The following is a 19,265-nucleotide window of genomic DNA, read 5'->3' as shown; positions in this document are numbered from 1 at the left end:
TAGGCAGTTGTGTTTTCTTAGATATTTCCTGAAATAATTCCTGTGTCCCACTTTCCTACTTGGAGAAACCATTGGTAATTTAAGTATAAGTAACTCATACAAGCTGGGTTTGGCTGAGTCTGAGAAAAAATTAAACTAGTGCTTAATCTAGTTTCACATCTTAACCCCAGCAGTTACTTTTAAACCCAGCTATTTATAACTCTTGTTATTATTAGCTCTTATAAAACATTTAAGACATAGCTATAACCATAGACACCAGGCATTCATGTAAATCATAAATACAGGCATTTAAACTCCTGGATCACTGTCTCCTTAGAAATTAGTCTTCAATCACCCCCAATTTAATATTCCATTACTATGGAATTACTATTCCATTTACTATGAAAAGAATAGAAAGAGAACAACGGATAGAGATCTAGCCAAAGAATTACACATGTGCCTGAACAATAAATCCTAACTGGTTAGGAGGTAATCAGAGGTGAAATTAGATAAAATTTTCCTAAAATGGGGAGGGAGGAAGGCCAACTTATAAAGGCAGAAAGATTTACAAGTTTTCATTCAAAATCAGTGAAGAGGGGCGCCTGGGTGGCACAGCGGTTAAGCGTCTGCCTTCGGCTCAGGGCGTGATCCTGGCATTATGGGATCGAGCCCCACATCAGGCTCCTCCGCTATGAGCCTGCTTCTTCCTCTCCCACTCCCCCTGCTTGTGTTCCCTCTCTCGCTGGCTGTCTCTATCTCTGTCGAATAAATAAATAAAATCTTAAAAAAAAAATCAATGAAGAGTATTTAGTTTAAATTTTGTGTATTGGTTATAAACACGATAATAGGGGATTTTTTTAAATGTATGGAACCACAGAAACAAAGAGAATAACAGAGGAAAAAGAAGCAGATAACAAATTTTGACAAATTTTTGGAATATAGGAAGCACATGAAGGAGTAGCATCCGATTAAGCAAGATGGACAACAACCTAAAATGTAGCTACACCCTGAAAGGCCTACAAACAGGACTAGCAATAGGTGAGCTGATTTACCACCAAATAACTCATAAGAGGCTCAGGACTTGGGAGTATCAGTCACAGTGACAGGTGGAGTTGAAGCATGGTGCTGAAAATTGGTGGGTTGGCTAAAAGCCTGAAATTATGGATATCGAGGTGCCCATGGCTTCTTCCTACCCTGAGCAGCCACATATATCCTAAAAGAACAGTGTTATTCTCTGAAGAAAATGAGAGCAGACATGGGACTCGGGTATGCCAAAGACAGTGGCTGAGAAAGACGAGTCAAAGAGTAAAGTAGAAAGTTTGTAAAAGGAAAAACTGGACCCCCAATTTCTTTTTTCATATCCCATTTTGGAATGCTGTCAGCCAGGGAAAAATTTGAAAGGAGAACTTAGGAGAACCGAATAATATCTTAGGAGAAAAAACTTCTCTACAGTCCTCCCAGGTTTCATTGTGAAGGCCCCAACCTATTAGTCAGCTCCCAGTAGTGTGGCAATCTATGTTTAACAACCAGCAATCTGGGAGGAAGCGTGCCCTCACTTCTTGCATTTGCTGATGTGCATTGAAATGTCCATGGACAATTTCAATCTACCAACATGATGTCACTGAATGCAGAATTGGGGGATAGATGCACATTTAGCTTTTGCAAGCTGGTGTAAGCCAGCTCCAGCACACCGCTGACAGTTCCCCCATCTGGTCATTGTTTTGTGTCACCTGAAGTGAAGCTCACTGGTTGATTAATCTCTCCCCCATATACACGCACGAGCTTTTGTGCAAGCTCTAGTGCCTTGTTCTTTTTACAATTATTTATTATTATTTATATTATTATGTTTTGTTCTGAAACATGAACAAAGATACCAAATATTTGAGCAAAACCTCCAATACGAAAGAGTCTAAACAAGCAGAAAAACAGAACTTGAAAAACAGAGATACTGCAAGAAGCAGAAGAAAAACTCCCTCTTCCAGTGAATATACTTAGAGATATGAGATCTTTCATCCATAAAACAAGTATAAAAACATTTGAAGAACAAGAAAGAATTCTTAGAATTGAAAACAAGATAAGAGAAATTTAAAAGTCAATAACAGAATCAGGAGATAAAGAGTGAAAACTCTCTAAAAAATAATAACAGAAAAAAATTAAAGTTAGGAAATAAAATTAGAGAATTATCAAAAGATATTTACCATGTGATTAAAAAGAGCTGAGGGGGGGCACCTGGGTGGCACAGTGGTTAAGCGTCTGCCTTCGGCTCAGGGCGTGATCCCGGCGTTATGGGATTGAGTCCCACATCAGGCTCCTCTGCTATGAGCCTGCTTCTTCCTCTCCCACTCCCCCTGCTGTGTTCCCTCTCTCTCTGGCTGTCTCTATCTCTGTCAAATAAATAAATAAAATCTTAAAAAAAAAAAAAACAGCTGAGGGAAGGGGTGCCTGACTAGCTCAGTTGGTAGAGCATGCAATTCTTAATCTCAGTGTCATGAGCTCAAGCCCCAAGTTGGGCATAGAGCTTACTTTAAAAAAAAAAAAAAGGTAAGGAAAAAAAGAATGGATAAAAGGGAAACTTCCTATGAATGAAGAACAGAGTCTCTGAATTGATAGGTTTCATTCAGTGCCCCAGAATAATAGATGGGGGGAAAGTGCTTTAGACCAAGTCATATAATCTAGAATGTTCAAAACACTGGAGTTAAGGAGAGGATCCAAAAATGTAACACAAAGAATCATTAATCAAAATGACATCAGACTTTTTAAGAGCAATACTGGAAACTAAAATGCAGAAATGGACAAAGCAGAAATGCCTTGAAAATTCCAAGAAAAAAATGATTTCCAACCAAAGCTTTTATACCCAGTCAAGCTGTCATTCAGATGTGCAAGTGAAATATAGACATTTTCGGACATGTTAAAAGCTCAGAATTTTTATCTCCTGTGTACCAGAAAGCTCCTTCAGAAAAATAAAAGAACAAATAAACGAAAAGACATGTGATCCAGGATACAGGAGATCCAACACAAGAGAGACATGAAGGGAATTCCCAGATTGATGGTGAAGGAAAAATCCTAGGATAATGGCTCGACAGTACATGCCACTGCTATCATCCAGCAGGAAAATCATTTCCCCTCTCCTTTTATATGTGCTGGCCTTGACCAATAGAATGTAGTGGGAGTGATGCAGTTTCAGTTCCAGACCTACCCTTTGGAGGCCTGGAAGCTTCTGTCTCATTCTTTTGGAGCCCTGAGCCAAGAAGTTTGACTACATTGCTAGAGGCCAAAGTCCAGCCATAATTTGGCGTTCTCCATCTGTTGAATCAGAGGCAACATCTGTAAAGGAGAGTTGCCCCAAGTTAGTCTTACAAAACTTCCATGGGTTCAAAATCAAATGTGACCTTACAAAGACCACCAAGTGTGCAAGAAGGCCAATCCACTATGAGTGATAATCCGAAGAATCAACACATTTAGAGAACACTCCTATCACACCCTCCACAAACACTCTCCAGTATTATCTGGAATTGTCGAATACAAATACAAAATGGTTGTGTGTAGAATGTTTACAGAAATAAAGAATGCAGTTATAAGGGAAAACATGCAACAGGAAATCATCAGGATTACATAATTTGGAAAAAAATAGAACTCATAGAAATGCAAAGCATGGGGCACCTGGCTGGCTCAGTCAGAAGAGCATGCAACTCTTGATCTCAGGGTTGTGAGTTTGAGCCCCACGTTGAGTGTAGAGATTACTTAAAAATAATAGAATTTAAAAAACTAAAAAAAAAAAATGCAAAGAATAACATTAAAAAAACATGGGGCGCCTGGGTGGCTCAGTCGTTAAGCGTCTGCCTTCGGCTCAGGGCGTGATCCTGGTGTTGTGGGATCGAGCCCCACATCAGGCTTCTCCGCTATGAGACTGCTTCTTCCTCTCCCACTCCCCCTGCTTGTGTTCCCTCTCTCGCTGGCTCTCCCTCTCTCTGTCAAATAAATAAATAAAATCTTAAAAAAAAAACATTAAAAAAACTTAATGGAAATGTAGCATATGACTATGAAAAATGCCTTGTAAACTGTGAAGAGAAATTTCGATGAGTGGGCTAATCAGCATATTAGATATTGTTGAAAGTAGTATTAAAGAGATATATCAGAAATTTATACAGAATGCAGCAAAGAGAAACAAGGAGAAAAAATATAAAAGAGTCGTGAGACATGCATAATAATAGATTGAGAATGTCTGCTATCCATCTGATTGGAGCCCCAAAGGGTGAAATTGGAGAGAATGGAAAGAAGTAATGTTTAAAGAAATAATGATTGGGAAATTTCAGAATTAATGAAAACCATGGATACACAGATTCAGGAAGTAAAACGTATCCCCAATATGATCAAGAAAAATAAGTTCATGCCTTGTCACATCATAGTGGTTCTGTTGCACATCAAATATAAGTAGAAGGTCTGGAAAGCGGAAAGAGAGGGGCAGACAACCTACAAAAGAATGACAATTAGAGTAGCAGCAGATTTCACAACAGAAGCCAAAAGATGGTGGAATAGTGTATATAAAATAAGAAAAAATTACTATCCGCTTAAAATCGTTTACTCAGCAAAATACTATCCAATAATGAGGGGGAAAATAATAATTTTTGTAAGAAATAAGCTTATGAGGAATTTACAAAGAGGCCATCTCTATAAGAAGTTATAAAGGATTTAGTTTAAGAAGTAGGAAAATGGGGGCGCCTGGGTAGCACCGTCGTTAAGCGTCTACGTTCCACTCGGGGCATGATCCCGGCGTTGCCCGATCGAGCCCCACATCGGGCTCCTCCGCTGGGAGCCTGCTTCTTCCTCTCCCACTCCCCCTGCTTGTGTTCCCTCCCTCGCTGGCTGTCTCTCTGTTACATAAATAAATAGAATCTTAAAAAAAAAAAAAAGAAGAAGAAGAAGAAGAAGAAGTAGGAAAGTGGTCCCAGAAATAAAAAGAGGTAGAAAATGCAAAAAGGAATAATGAAGAAAGAGAATGGTGACATAAAGTCAAACCCAAGCCAACTACTGTATCAACAAAGTAATACAGGAGTATAATCTGTGGGGATTAAAAAAGAACTGAAGGGGTGCCTGGCTGGCTCAGTCAGTAGAGCATGCAATTGTTGATGTCAGGGTTGTGAGTTTGAGCCCCATGCTGGCGCTCAATTTACTTAAAAAAAAATATATATATATATATATATATAGAGAGAGAGAGAGAGAGAGAGAGAGAGAACTGAAATGTTCAAACTCAGTAAATCAAGAGAGAAAACAATAGTAAATCAGGAGAGGGAAGATAAGAGCTAATCTAAAATTGTTTTATTGACCAGAAGGTAAGGCAAAATATCATTCGACATTAAGATTTTGTTAGGTTAAAAGTACATATTAAGATGTACCGAGTAACCACTAACATAATAGAAATAAATTACAGAAATGCCAAACCAACATAAGGAGAAAGGGGAATAAATAAGGGAGAAATTAGCCCCCAAGAGGCAAGAAACTAGCACCTGAAGTTCTGGCCAGTGCAATAAAGTAGTGAGAAGAAGAAATTAGAAGCACACTGATTAGAAAGGAAGAGATAAAACTGTCATTATTTGAAATAATCTGATTGGCCATAAAGACAATGATGAATTTATAGCAAATCTCTAAAAAATCATAATAGTTTTAGCAAGGTGGCTGCGTCTCATGATCAGCATATAAAAAATCAGTCATAATAAACCATTTGAGGGGTGCCTGTCCGGCTCTGTCAATAGAGCATATGACTCTTGATCTTGGGGCGGTGCATTGGAGCCCCATGTTGGGTGTAGAGATTACTTTTAAGAAATTTAGAAAACATGCATTTTTAAAAGATACCTTTTATAGAGAAAAACACCTTACTACTTAAGAATAAATATAATAAAAGATACAAGATCTATCCATATAAATTGTAAAACTTCACTGAAGGACCTTAAGAATGACCTAAATAAATGAGGAAACACCCCATGTTCACGCATAGAAAGATAATATAAAGTTATATTCTAGTACTTTGTATTTTACCTTTTCAGTAAATGGTACATTTAATAGTGAATACATAACAGTCATGAACCTTTATGAGTCAAATAACAAAGCATATAAAACATATGTCCCCACACTTCTGGAAAATGTAAGGTGTATAAAACCACCCCCTTCCCTTACATGCAATGAAGCAAACAACACCCATTTAAAAACAGTGGGGGGTGGGGCGTCTAGCCGGCTCAGGCAGAAGAGCATGGAACTCTTGATCTCAGGGTCATGAGTTCAAGCCCCACATTGGGTGTTGTGTGTAGAGATTACTAAAAATAAAGGAATAAATCGGGGCGCCTGGGTGGCTCAGGGCGTGATCCCGGCGTTCTGGGATCGAGCCCCACATCAGGCTCCTCCGCTGGGAGCCTGCTTCTTCCTCTCCCACTCCCCCTGCTTGTGTTCCCTGTCTTGCTGGCTGTCTCTCTGTCAAATAAATAGATAAAATCTTTTTTAAAAAATTAAAAAAAAATAAGTGAATAAATAAACATAAAACATAAAAATGAAAACAGTGGGGGAGAAGAGTACTGTGATCACCGACAACAGTTTCCAAAAAGGGAACTAGGGCCAATTTAATACCAATACCTAGTAAGTCCAGAGAGTGACAGCCACAGGGGTGGGGCCGGGGAGGAGTATCTGTACCCACAGAGCACAGTATGACACAACTCCTAACGTCATTCACAAAATTTTGAGCTTCCAAATCCAAGGAGGATGGAACCCATTATGTCCTCTTATCTTTTGCTTCTTCTGACTAGAAGGTGATGAAAATGGCCTCTGGAGAGAGACCAAGAAAGGAGGGGATGTGACCTGTGATAGAAACGAAGTTTCCAAGCTCCAACAGAAGAGAGAGGACACCCCAGGGCCCAGGATGACCCCCCCATTGGAATGGGGGATGCCCTGAGCTGGGGTGAGGAGTAATTCCAACCTCTGAACGGTTCCCATAAGCTCCTTTTTAAACCTTAGAGCGCTCTTTCAAGAAATAGCTTTTAATCGTGGAAAACAAACCAAAAAACCCCAACGTATCTCGAGTTCCGCGATCCGTTTGTTCATTTGAGGGTTTTTCAGTTTCTGGCGGTTTGCTTGATGAGGTTTTTAGTTTTGTATTATTAAATTCTGTAAACCAAATTCCATAGTTTTTATTAAGAAAAAGCATTTCAGGGGTGCCTGGGTGGCACAGCGGTTAAGCATCTGCCTTCGGCTCAGGGTGTGATCCCGGCGTTCTGGGATCAAGCCCCACATCAGGCTCCTCCGCTATGAGCCTGCTTCTTCCTCTCCCACTCCCCCTGCTTGTGTTCCCTCTCTCGCTGGCTGTCTCTAACCTGTCGAATAAATAAATAAAATCTTTAAAAAAAAAAAAAGCATTTCAGGGGAGCCTGTCTGGCTCAGTCAGGGGAGCATGCAACTCTTGATTTCGGGGTTGTGAGTTCGAGCCCCACACTGGGTGTAAAGATTACTTAAAAATAAAATCTTTTTTAAAAAAAGCATTTTCCATATGATTCCGATGTTATAAAAATGTATTTCTGTCTATCTATTTAACCCATTTAACATTTAAGGATAGTGATGGGTGGTAAAATTTGGGAAAATTTACTGCTGTCTTTCCACTTTTCTGCTTTGCTTACATTCTTTAAAAGAAACAGGTGTCATTTTACAAACACCATTTAGTATGTGTGTAAAGAGAGAGAAAAAAACAGAGCTAGAGAATTACAACAACAGTAACGTACAGATTGGGTGCTTACTGTTTACCAGGCGCTGTTCTAAGCCCTTTACAGATGCTAGTGTGAATCATATGAAATTGCCAGTATTTGGCTGTTCTTGCCCGATGAAAACAGCAATTTCGTGGGATTCCACTTACATTTCCTCCTTTCATCTTTGACCATCCCTAAGAGGAAGACGGAGAACCAGAGCTGCTAGAAATGCAGAGAGAAATCAAGGCTGTTCCTCCGTGCAGAGCCCCCAGCCCCACCCGGCCGGGTCCTCTGGTCTTGCCCTCCCTGCCCTCCTCCACAGTCAGGCGCTACACAGACAGAGGGACTGTTCTCTGTCCCCAGATGCCTGAAGCGGTGGAATCAACCGTCGACCCGAGCGCCAGAGGTAGCACGTGCGGCCTCGCTTTAGCTCTGTTCGTCCCCTCCGCAAAGCCTCTCCGGATTTCTAGGAGGCTCCGGTTCTTGGGAACTTCAGCTGCTGCTGGAGAGAGAAGGTGCCCCTGGCAATTCCCAGGGGAGGCCCCATCCGCGCCCCCCTCCAGGGCACCAAAGCAGGACACATTCTACAGTTTCATGTTTATTTTCAGAAAGTGATGAAGACAAAAGAAATACATCCAGACATCACTCTCTGTACAATAAATAGCCTCCCCAGTCCAAAAAAAAAATAATAAAAAAGAAAAAGAAACAAGCGCGCGTGCACACACACAACCACCCCCCACCCCAAGACGTTGCTTCTTGAGGTGTGCACCAACCCCCCCTTCCCAGCCCCTTCCTCGGGACCCCACTGGCTCCCAGCAGGTGGGGCCCAGGCCAGCCGCCCCAAAGTCACCGGAGTCCTCTTGTGTTGCTGGCCGGCCAGCTGGCGTCGAATCCACGGTATCTTTATTTTCACACACACAAACAGAACTGCCCGAAGTTCATTCTACGGAGGAAGACAGCCGAGTCTCCAGAGCCCAGCCTGCGCCCCCTGACCCCGACCCCACCCCACAGGAGAGAGGAAGCTCCTTTGTGTCCAAGACCTTCTTCTTTTCTCCAGCTGGGAACTCGCAGCCAGAAGCAGCACCAGGTAAATGACGGTAGTTAGGACAAAGGAAGGGGCAGGGGACACGCCTTTCAGGTGTCGTTGTGGGCCCGAAGCAGCCAGTGGACCCCAGAAGCCTTCTTGGCCCCCCTCTTCCTCAACCAACTACAAAAGGAGAAGGGACAGAGGGAGCTGGGGCCCCCCAGTCCCGAGTCGCAGGTCTGTGTTGCTTGGTGTCCTCCAACCTGATGACACTCTTTCTGTTGTGTCATCTGCTCAATTGGGAAAATAGCTATAAAACTGGCCTTCGCTTTCCTTATCAAAAGGAGAAGGGGCCCCAGCAGGGGAGGAGCTGTCGCCACTGGAAGGGTAAGGGGACACACGCCTCCTTTTAGAGTCTCCTTCACCCAGTCCCGAGTCACTGGACTCTGGCCGGATAGGGGTGATCTCAGTCCACACCGAAGGGGAGCCCTGGTCCTCTGGCCCCCGTCCCTCTGAAGCTCCAGGACCAGGTTCCATGGGCAGAGTCCGCATGGGGCGGAACCAGCTGCCTGGGCCCATCTTGGGAGGGTACTGGGGGGCCATCGGCCAGCCAGCTCCAGGTGCCAGGACGTCCTGGCCTCGGTAGTAGGACATGGTGGGTCCGGGGGCGGAGGGCAGGAATGCAGGCTTCATGCTGACTGCTCGGAGCTCGGCCTCATAGCTGTGGTCCCGGGGGGCCCCCAACCAATAAGACTGGGAAGCCACATCCTTGGCCTGCCCAGGAAGGTCGGGGTAGAAGCGGCTGGGAACGGGATACTGGTTGGGTAGGAGAGGAGAGTAGTGGTCTCCCCCAAGCAACTGACAGTTGGGTCCAGGCGGGGAGGGCACGCTGGCATCAACAGAGGCATACATCCTTAAAAAAAAAAAAAAAAAAAAAAAGAAGGCAAGAAAACAGGGGTCACGAACAGAACCAGTCACCTGTGAGCCTGTGTGTTGCACGCCCCTCCCTGGACCCTCTTTCCCTGGCCTCGCCGCCCTCCAAGCATCCATCCCACCTCTTCCCACCCCCAGGGGCAGAAAGGAGACATGCTGGGCGCACGTCTGAAGTCAAGTCTCCGGAGGAACCAAGAGGAGGTCCTTGATGAATGGAACCCAGCGGCACTTACGACTCAAAGTTCTCCCGGAATCCTTTGGCAAAAGGGTTATTATCAATTTTCAGCTGAGTAATCTAGAGAGAGAGGGGAAATAGAGGCACCTGAGTCCTGAGTCAGGGGCTAGGGAACTTCTGAATTTCCCACCGAGGAAGGCCGTGGGCCCCACTCTCCCCTCCTGCCCCTCGCAGCTCAGGCCGGCTCTCGGCCCTCACCTCCGCGTTCTGGTAGGCGGTCACGGCGATGAACTGGGTCTCTTGGAAGGTGAAGATGTGCGTGTTGGAAGCGTTGCAGGCCGCCTCCGGCTCCCCGTCGTTCACCTCGACAATGTGCAGCCGAGGCTGGTACTTATGGAGAGACTGGAGCACGATCATCTAAGAGAGAACCGGATGCTTGCGGGGGTCGAAGGGACCTCTACCCCCACCGTGGCTGGCCTGATGGCCCCGCTAGAAAGGGATCCTGAGGCCACCGTGTCTACTGCCCTGTCCTGCTACCGTGAACTTCCCCCAGGCCCCCTAGCTCCAGTCCCCAGCCTCTCCAGGGCACCAGCTCTGCCCTCTTGCCCCGTCTCCTATCCCCCAGATGTGCATTGTGACCAAGGGATGAGCACAAGCAGCCCGTTTCAGGGATGGGGCTCTGTTAACAGTATTGCTCAACTCAGAGAGACTCTGCATCCATTCTGGGGGCCACTGGCACCAACTCCATGCCCAGCACGGTGCACAGGTGATGGCAGCCTGGGGTCCGGCAAAGAAACCCCCAGGGCTGCCTTGGCCCGTGTCCTCCTGAATGCCACCCCACCTCTGTCCCTGAGATTTAGCTCCCTCCCACCTTATCCCCCCCCCTCCCCAGGCGTGTGGAAAAGAATGAGCCAGAGAGAAAGAAAAGTGACTTTTACAGAACAGAATCAACCAGAAGGGGTGGAGGATGGCAAGGAGTCCCACCTGGGTCACATTGTTAGACGCCCCTTTGTTGTTCGTGAGCTTTAGTTTCCCAAATGACACTTCCTGGCGCATCCAGTGAGCTCCAGTATTGGGGGAATCTGGGTGGACGTAGAGGCGGTTTCCTGCGGACAGTTAACCTCTTTGGCACGGAGCCCCCGGGGACCAGACCCCCAGGCGAAGTGGGGCTTCTTTGCCTCTTCTGAGGCCGATGTCAAAAAAGGCTGCAGGGGGAGGACCAGATGGGGCAGGACAAGGGGAGATGTGGGCAGAGGACTGAGCAGAGGACAGGCTAACGTGGAATAGAGAAGAGAGGACAAACAGAATGGGAGTGAGAAGTGGGAGGGGATAAGGGTGGGATGGGGAATTAAATCTCAGGTGTAGGGGGGCAAGGGCTTGGGGGTTCCTCCTGGATCCACCAGGGGGCGCCCAGTCTCGGATAAAAAGAGTGCCCACCGCTACCCAGGGCGCTCCTACCTGGCATGCTGCCCTCAGCCTTTCCGCACTGCACCCACTTGCCGCTCTGATACCGCCAGTGGTGCTGGTCCACCAAGACCACGTCCACGAACATCCGGTAATGGCTGGTGGGCTCCAGCCCCGCCACAGTAAATGACAAGAATGGGAACATCCGCCTGGGGAGAGCAGAGAGACCCACCGACAACCGTCAGCCCCCAGCCTCGCAGACGGCCACCCCTGCACAAAGGCTTTGGGTCATGTGCTGGAGTCGGCTTCCATCCCGCCAGAGAACCGACTGGAAATGACCAGGAAGTGTGCCAGCCAGTTGTTACATACCTCCATAGTTCAAAATTAAATTATATAAACTTACAATTAAATACATTGCATCATAAGCCAAGGTCATAAATACTCAAAAATCACCACTTCTCAGTTCGGTTACTGCATTTCACTGTTATCTCTGCTCTTGAAGTGACTTACATCTCTTGTTCCTGCAGGACGGAAATACTAGACAGCTGCACGACTGCCCAGCTCTTCCCGACTCTGCAGTCAGTGAGGCCGCGTGCACGGCTCGAAATCAGCCGTCACAGGAGCATTTACACCACGGAAGTCAGCCAACACGGTGAATCGGGGCTTTTTCAATGTTTTTCTTTCAGAGCGTCTGTTGCTAGACGTTAGCTGCGCGCCACTGTCCCTAACCTTAGTTTGCTTCCTAGTGGGGAGCAAAGCCACCAGCCAGCCCCCCACAGCCACTTCCCAGGAGGCCTCATGCCTCAGTCCCCCAAGCCCTGGTGTGGTCTCAGGCCCCAACCCATCCTCTCCACTGCGGCCCTCACTGTTCCAACACGCTCCCAGCCCTACGGCGCCCAGGCTCTCCCTGCCCCATTCTCCTGGGCCTGATGTCTACAGTATGGCCCTGCCCCAGGCCCTGAGCCTTCAGAGAAGTACCTAAAATCCCAGATGGAGCTTTCCATCCACCCAAAAAAGAACTCTATTAAGCACAACCCTCACACTCAAAGTCCTGTTTCCCGGGAAAAGTGGAGGAAGTTGATGTTGGGATGCTGCATTCTCTTCCACTGTGCCAGAGTCATGATTCAGAGAAGGAAGCACTGCCCCCACCACAACCATCTCTGCCATTTCCACCATCGCCACCCCCACCGGCCCCATCACTACAACCACCCCTTCCACCAACACCCCCATCACCACCATCACTACGATCGCCATCACCACCCCCACTGGCCCCATCACTACAACAATCATCACCACCAACACCCCCATCACCACCATCACTACGACTGCCATCACCACCCCCACCGGCCCCATCACCACCACCTCCACCAACACCCCCATCACCACCATCACTATGACCACCGTCTCCACCGTCACCACCACCTCCACCACCATCACTTACAACCACACCTCTGCCATCACTGTCCCCATCACCAAACCATCCACTCCATTATCACCATCACTACGATGATCCCCTCCACCATTACTACCACTATTACAACCACCATCTCTACTAGCACCAGTCCCATCACCAAGTCCAATGGCCAAGCTTTTCTCTTCTAACCCAAGCAAGAAGAGCAGAATTTTCAGAATGGCAGAATCAAACCCTCGTCAGAACGACCTTGCATTCCCACACCCCTCTCCTCTCCTCCTACAACAAGTCATGCCGGATGGGCAGAAAGACACCAGTCCATGAGTCAGGAAACCTGGAGGAGGGAGAGTTCCAGAAGCCTGGGAACACTTTTGGGTGCACCCTAGTCCCCAGAAGATCCCAGAGCAACACCCTTAATAATCTTGGGAAGGTCTCCCCACATTCCTGTCTTCTTCAGACTCTCCTATGCCGAGGGGAAAAAAAAAGAGAGAGAGAGACTTACTGGCCCCATCCCCTAGAATAAGTAATCCCCCAACCAAACCTCAGTTTCTTCACCCACAAATGGAGACCATAACTCCTATCCATTTTTCCTCTGAGAGCTGTGAAGAAGTTTGAAAGATGTGAAACTCAGCTCATCCGGTCCCTCCTCCACCCCATCCTTTCGCAGCCCAGAGCGAGCAAAGCCTGCTGGTCCCCCGGAAGGACCCCAAGCAAGAGTCCGGATCTCTAGCCCTAGGCTCCAGGTCCCAGAGGCTCAGCAGGCCAGCTGACATGAGAAACCAAAGGTTAGGGATGAGATCTTGAACAATGAAAGCAGAGACAATATTTTCATCCCATCTCTACCCACCAGCTCATTGTATGACAGCGGTCAGGCTTGCCCTCGTTTTCTGGACTATAACCGGTTCCTATCCACCTTGTAGGACTAAAGGAAGAGAAGGACTATATTCACTGGGCCTCGACTTAGCAGCTGCCAGTTCACCTGAAATGTAAAATGTTATTTCCAATTTTATACTTGAAGAAACCGAGGATCGGAGAGCCTAGCAGATGGCTCTTTGGTGAGAGAGCAGAGTCGGGGGTCTCCCAGGTTGTGCGTCCATCCCTCCACCCCGCTTATCTCTGCTGGAGGGAAATGCAGGAGACTCCGGAAGAGGATGGGGGAAAGGGAGACGAGAAGGGACGTCTCATTTCATCCTAAAAGTCTAGAATCTCCACCAGCTGGAATCCCAAAATAGCCCCTGATTTACATGACACTTTGCTGGGAAGGAACAGGGTCAGGTGCCAACCTAAGCTCTCTCCAAAAGGACCACTCACCGTTCTGCCCTCAGACGACAGGGCCCACGACTCTAAAGTCCTCGGCTGCTGCTCAGGGCTTGAAATGATTCGCAGGGCCCTCCCCCCCCCCATCCTGAGCACCTCGGAGAGGCTCCAACGCACCATCATGACGTACGAAGTACAAGGAGGGAGTTTTTGTGTCAGTCGTGTTGGCAAGATGTTTTAAAACTGATCTCGAATGCTGATGAGCGCGTGGGAAAGTGGGTCCTCTCGCACACGCTTCGTGGGCATGTAAATTAGCAGCGCTTTTTAGGAAGCTGTTCCAGAGTGCCTAGGACCTCCGGAAATGCAAACGGCGCTCAGGGTCCTGGATCTCCTCCTCCCACCAGCCTCAGACCCAACTCAGTGGAAATCACACAGCCACTAGCCAACGGGCCAACAGAAAGGAAAGCTGTTTCCACCTGCCCCAAGAGAAATGAAGCCAGTGAGTCCAAATTAAAGCAGGCTTAAAGCCCCTCCCCTCAGCAAGAAAATAAAATTGTTTTAAAGACCTAAAAAGTTCTCGGAGTCGAGAATGTAGGGAAGGCCACAATGGCTGCGAGGCCAGTGATTGAGGATCAGGCGGCACTGAAACTGTTTTCTCCACCGCTAAATTAATACACACACACACACACACATGCAAATTGAGCTACTTAACAACAGAGCTACCCAAAGTTATCTTAATTATAATAATCAACTAATCACACCCAGAAAAGTGGGGATTGCCAGCAATGAATGCACACCCACACACCCACACGCACAGACACCCGCCTCTCTCTTCCTCTGCTGAGAATGTCTACCATCAACTGTTCTATGCACACCGACACACTCCCAGTACACACAGTGCCACACAGAAACACAGCCCAGGTCCGGGGTGGGCGCGCGAAACTCCACAAATACACAAACTTGAACTCCAACCCTTCCCCCTGGCCAGTCCAACATTTTATCTCACTTTCCCCTCCCCGCCGCATCTGAGCTGCCCGGGTCAGTCTCTGGCCCTGGGAAATGCCCCCCAGGCCCCCCGCCGCACCCTGTTGCTGCCCATGGAGGAGAGAGTGACTGTGTCACTTGTCCATACTGAGGAATGGGTCTAGGGTGGGTGGGAGAGGAAGGATCTGGGAGGGAGTGAGTCAGCCCAAGGCAAAAGGCCGTGCAGCTGTGGGTGGGCCTGGACTGGAAGGATTTTTCAAAAAGGAAGAAGGCCGTGGGTGATGTGGTGGTGACTGGCAGGTCACTGGAGCCCACGGAGGGGCAGGCCAACCCTCCACACAGGAGAGAAAGGGTGCTGTTCTCTGCGCCCAAGCCTTGCTCTTCAGAAGCCAGTAGTGGAAGGAAATGGCCGCCGAGTTCCCAGATCACTGGAGCCCAAGCTCAGGGACCCAGGCGATGGGGCTGGTGGGACTGAATTGGGGGCAGTGTTCTCTGTCCCCCCACCCCACCATGGGGCCCCTGAGGTCTGATTCAAGGGGAGGCATCAAAGAAAATGGTGAGGGGCCACTGCCCCCTTCCAACGGGGACCTCACAGTGTCTGACCCACGCAGTCCCTCGGGATGGACGGAAAGTGAGAGGATTATCACACACACGGGCACGCGAGCACACGCAATTACGAAATGATCAGGGAAATTTGGTGATATTTTTGAATTTCTTCTCAGGTATGTTAATGCTGTTGTGTTTACTTTTAAAAAGCCATTTTTAGAACTTTACATTGGAAACCGGGGATGCACTGTATGGTGACTAACATAATATAATAAAAAAACATTTAAAAAAAAAGCCATTTTTAGGGGCGCCTGGGTGGCTCAGTCGTTAAGCCTCTGCCTTCTGCTCAGGTCATGATCTCAGGGTCCTGGGATCGAGCCCCGCATCGGGCTCCTCTGCTGGGAGCCTGGTTCTTCCTCTCCCACTCCCCCTGCTTGTGTTCTCTCTCTCGTTGTCTCTCTCTGTCAAATAAATAAATAAAATGTCCAAAAAAAAAAAGCCATTTTTAGGGGCGCCTCGGTGGCTCTGTCAGTTGAGCGTCCAACTCTTGATTTTGGCTCAGGTCATGATCTCGGAGTCATGAGATGGAGCCCAGCGTCAAGCTCCGTGCTGGGTGTGGAGCCTGCTTAGGATTCTCTCTCTCTCCCCCTCCCCGCAATAAATAAATAAATACGTAAATAAATAAATAAATTTTTAAAAAGCCAAATTTAAAGGTGCATAGAGAAATTTTAAGGATGAAAGAATATAATGCCTAGATTTACTTACTAAATACTTAACGCCATCACTAACATAATTGCAGACTGGGGGTGGGAGGCGGAAGCGAGGTGAAGATAAAGAAGAAACAAGACTGGACCAGCGGTAACAACTGTTGAAACTGGGTGATGGGTGGGTGGAGGTTTTTCCTGTACTTTTGTATATATTGGAATTTTTCATAATAAAAGAAAGTAGGTTTATGGATCTAAAAGGGAGACAACAAGACTTGTCAAGAGAAAATTATTCAGCAAGAACATAAAGGGAAGAAGGAAGCCACAAGGGTAGTGACGGTGACCTCGCAGGGACGCATCCCCTGAGACACCCTCTTCCCAGCCTTCAGGCAGCCCACAGCCAGCCCTGCACCCACCGGCTCCAATGCTGGCCGATGCTGTGTCCACCCCGCCCCTCGAGACTGGAAGGGCAGGGGCCTGGCAGCAGGTGGCAGGGAGACCTGGGCCAGGCCCCAGGGTGGGAGGGCTTCCTGCGCACCCGAGAGTAGAGGCCCAAGTTCAGGTCTGCTGTGTGGCCAAGGGCAAGCCACCAGCCGTCCCCTAGCTGTGAATGGGGAGACCTCTTGGCCTACGTAGCACGCAGTGAAAGAATGGAAGTGAAAGCACTCTGAACGCATCAAGGCCTCTGGACAGTGTAGGTGGCTGTTTTTCCTCCCGGCAGAGACGGGCTGGAGAAAGAAACCCAGGCAGATACCATCTGGGTTCGGGTGCCCGTTCTGCCAGCGACAGGTGGGCTGTGTAACCTCAGAAGAGTCTCTTCCTGTCTCTGAGCCCATTTCCCTGTCTGTGCAGGAAGGGGCCTGGATAGGATCTTCTGGGTCCCCTGTCCAGACTTGACAGGACTAGAAGCCTGGGCTGTGCCTGGGAGCACTCAGAGGGGACTGGGGTTGGGGGACGAAGAGAGGAATTCTCAGAAAGCTTAGGGGATAAAGGCCACACCTTAAAAGAAAATGTCAACTTTCCTGGGCTCATCCCAGAGAAGGAAGAACAGCTCAGCAACTTGAAGCTTTTTTAGGTGGACAGGTCCCTCAACCCCACGCTACCCCACAGAAATCACTGGAAAGGAAGAATGTCCTAGCAATGCCTAGATTGAATGCCAACCCCCCCTGGGGCCAGCATGGACTCTCCCCTCCCCCTCCCCAGGCCCCACACCGGGTATCTGCCCTTTGACACCTCCTGGCTGTCCTGATGACACAGCCCTTCCATACAGAGGTCCTCCCTGGTCCCCAGACGGAGCAGCTCCCCACAAGGAAAGATGGGGGTACACTCTCACATGCCAGACCCAGGCAGGGCGCACTCAGCATTGCTTACTAAACAAATACCAGGGGCAAGTTTCTCTTCCTTTCCCCACGCAGGAGGCTCTCTCCGGAAGCAGCACCCTCGGCCCCAAACCCTACCCTGCATGCCCTGGGCTCAGGGGACCCTGAGCCATGGAGCCATGGGTTCCCCAGGCTGAATCTTACAGATACTGGAAAGTATCTGGCCAGGGGTGAGGCAGACTTTCAGGGGACAGACCTGGGAGGGAGCAGAGGGGGACTGGCTGGGGCGCTGGGACCTATAGGTTAGCTTCACCTGCTCAGGCCCATGGGCATGTGTGCTCTCCGGCAGGGCCTGTGCCTGGATCTGCACCCCCCCCACACTTTACCCCCCCCCCCCAAAACACACTCACACCAGACATATGATCTCAAAGTACTACCGGAAAGGAAACTTGGCGACTGCTACTCCATGTCACCAAATCCCAGGCTTACCCACCTCCCAAAACTGACCTGTGCACAACAGCAGCAAAGAGACTAGGAGAGGTGGGCGGGGGGGGGGGGGGGGAGGAGGACGGGGGGGGGGGGAGGAGAGGTGGGGGGGTTGCACTGGGTTATTGTTGGGGGCACCTAGACCCTGCCCTCTCCTCCATTTCCCCACGCATAGGGGCTAAGAGGGGTCCTGCCCTATCAAATCCAAAACACAGTCCCCCTCTGTCCCCTGAGACCCCCATTGAGGTAGAGAGTGGGGCAAGGGCACACCCCGATTCTGGGTGAAACCACAGGTACCCTCCCCCTAAACCACGATGACTTCTCATTGCACCCACTCTCCTCCAGCTCCCTTCTGAATTCTGCCTGTTGGTGGTGATGTCCTGGGAGAAAACAACCGCCAGAACTTTCTTGTCCTCGCTACAACTCCGTCCCCGCGTCCCCCAAAGCCTTAGCCAGACCGTGAGGGGCGCGGAGACAGTAGCAAAGTCTAGGCAGGAGAGAAAAACCACGTCCGCGGCTTCCAGCCGCCCGCCCTGCCGGCGCGTCTCACTCACCGGCCCTGCTTCGTGATGATCATCTCGGTCTGGTGCTGGTTGAACTTGGACCACAACAGGTGGTTGTTGAGCGCGACTTTCAGCTTCCCGGACACCTCCAGCCCCGCCGGCAGCGCGTAGTCCTCGCGCGGCCCCGGGTAGAGTCCCGAGCGCGGGTCCGGGGCCGCGTAGCCGTCCCCGGGCTGGTAGCCCTCGGCGCCGGCCGTCGGCGGGAAGGGCTCGCCCACCCCGGGGAAGCCGGCGGCCTGGGGCCGGGGCGGGTAGGCGTAGGCTCCGAGGAAGCGGCCGGGCGGAGCGGGCACCAGGGCGCCGCCGGCGTAGGGCGCCCCCAGGCTGGCGCCCCCGCGACGGTCGGCCGCGTCCTGGGCGCCGGGCTCCGGGTAAAAGTAGCGGTTCTGCGGGTCGGCGCCAGGCGCCCGGCCCTCGTCGCTCGCCGGCATCGGCTCGGTGCCCGTCAGCATGTCTCCGCAGCCCCGCGCCACGATGCCCATCCGGGGCGGGCTGGCACCTTCCCGCGGCCGTCGGACACCGGCCCCTCTCCGCGCGCGGGGCAGGCGCGGGGGGTCGCGGGGGGCGGGCGGATGGGGCGGCGCCCCGGGGGCGGGGGCGCGGGGGTGGCCCCCACCGGAGCCCGGCCTCGGACGCCTGGGTCCTGCGCCCGCGTTTGGCGGGCGCGCAGCAGCTCCCGGGCTCCCTCTCCAGCGGGCCGCTGTCACCAGCGTCGCGGCGCCTTTGCTGTGGCTTTATGAAGCTCTCCGGGCTCCCCCC

General features: G+C 49.7%; 1 protein-coding gene across 1 annotated transcript; it reads right to left on the bottom strand.

Annotated features, from left to right (window-relative positions):
* Nucleotides 1-8,285: 8,285 nt before the first annotated feature.
* On the bottom strand, nt 8,286-19,043 carry TBX21 (T-box transcription factor 21). The gene is made up of 6 exons (XM_026513025.4): nt 18,498-19,043; nt 11,291-11,445; nt 10,817-10,938; nt 10,091-10,249; nt 9,891-9,952; nt 8,286-9,637 (listed from the first exon to the last, which is right to left on the bottom strand). The coding sequence occupies exons 1-6, from the start codon at nt 18,986-18,988 to the stop codon at nt 9,019-9,021; spliced, it is 1,608 nt and encodes a 535-aa protein (XP_026368810.1). The 5' UTR covers nt 18,989-19,043; the 3' UTR covers nt 8,286-9,018.
* Nucleotides 19,044-19,265: the final 222 nt, after the last annotated feature.

This window comes from Ursus arctos, unplaced genomic scaffold, assembly GCF_023065955.2.
Source record: "Ursus arctos isolate Adak ecotype North America unplaced genomic scaffold, UrsArc2.0 scaffold_24, whole genome shotgun sequence".
Lineage (NCBI taxonomy): Eukaryota > Metazoa > Chordata > Mammalia > Carnivora > Ursidae > Ursus > Ursus arctos.
The sequence above is the reverse complement of the archived record's forward strand: the minus strand, read 5'-3'. Positions and strand labels throughout refer to the sequence as shown.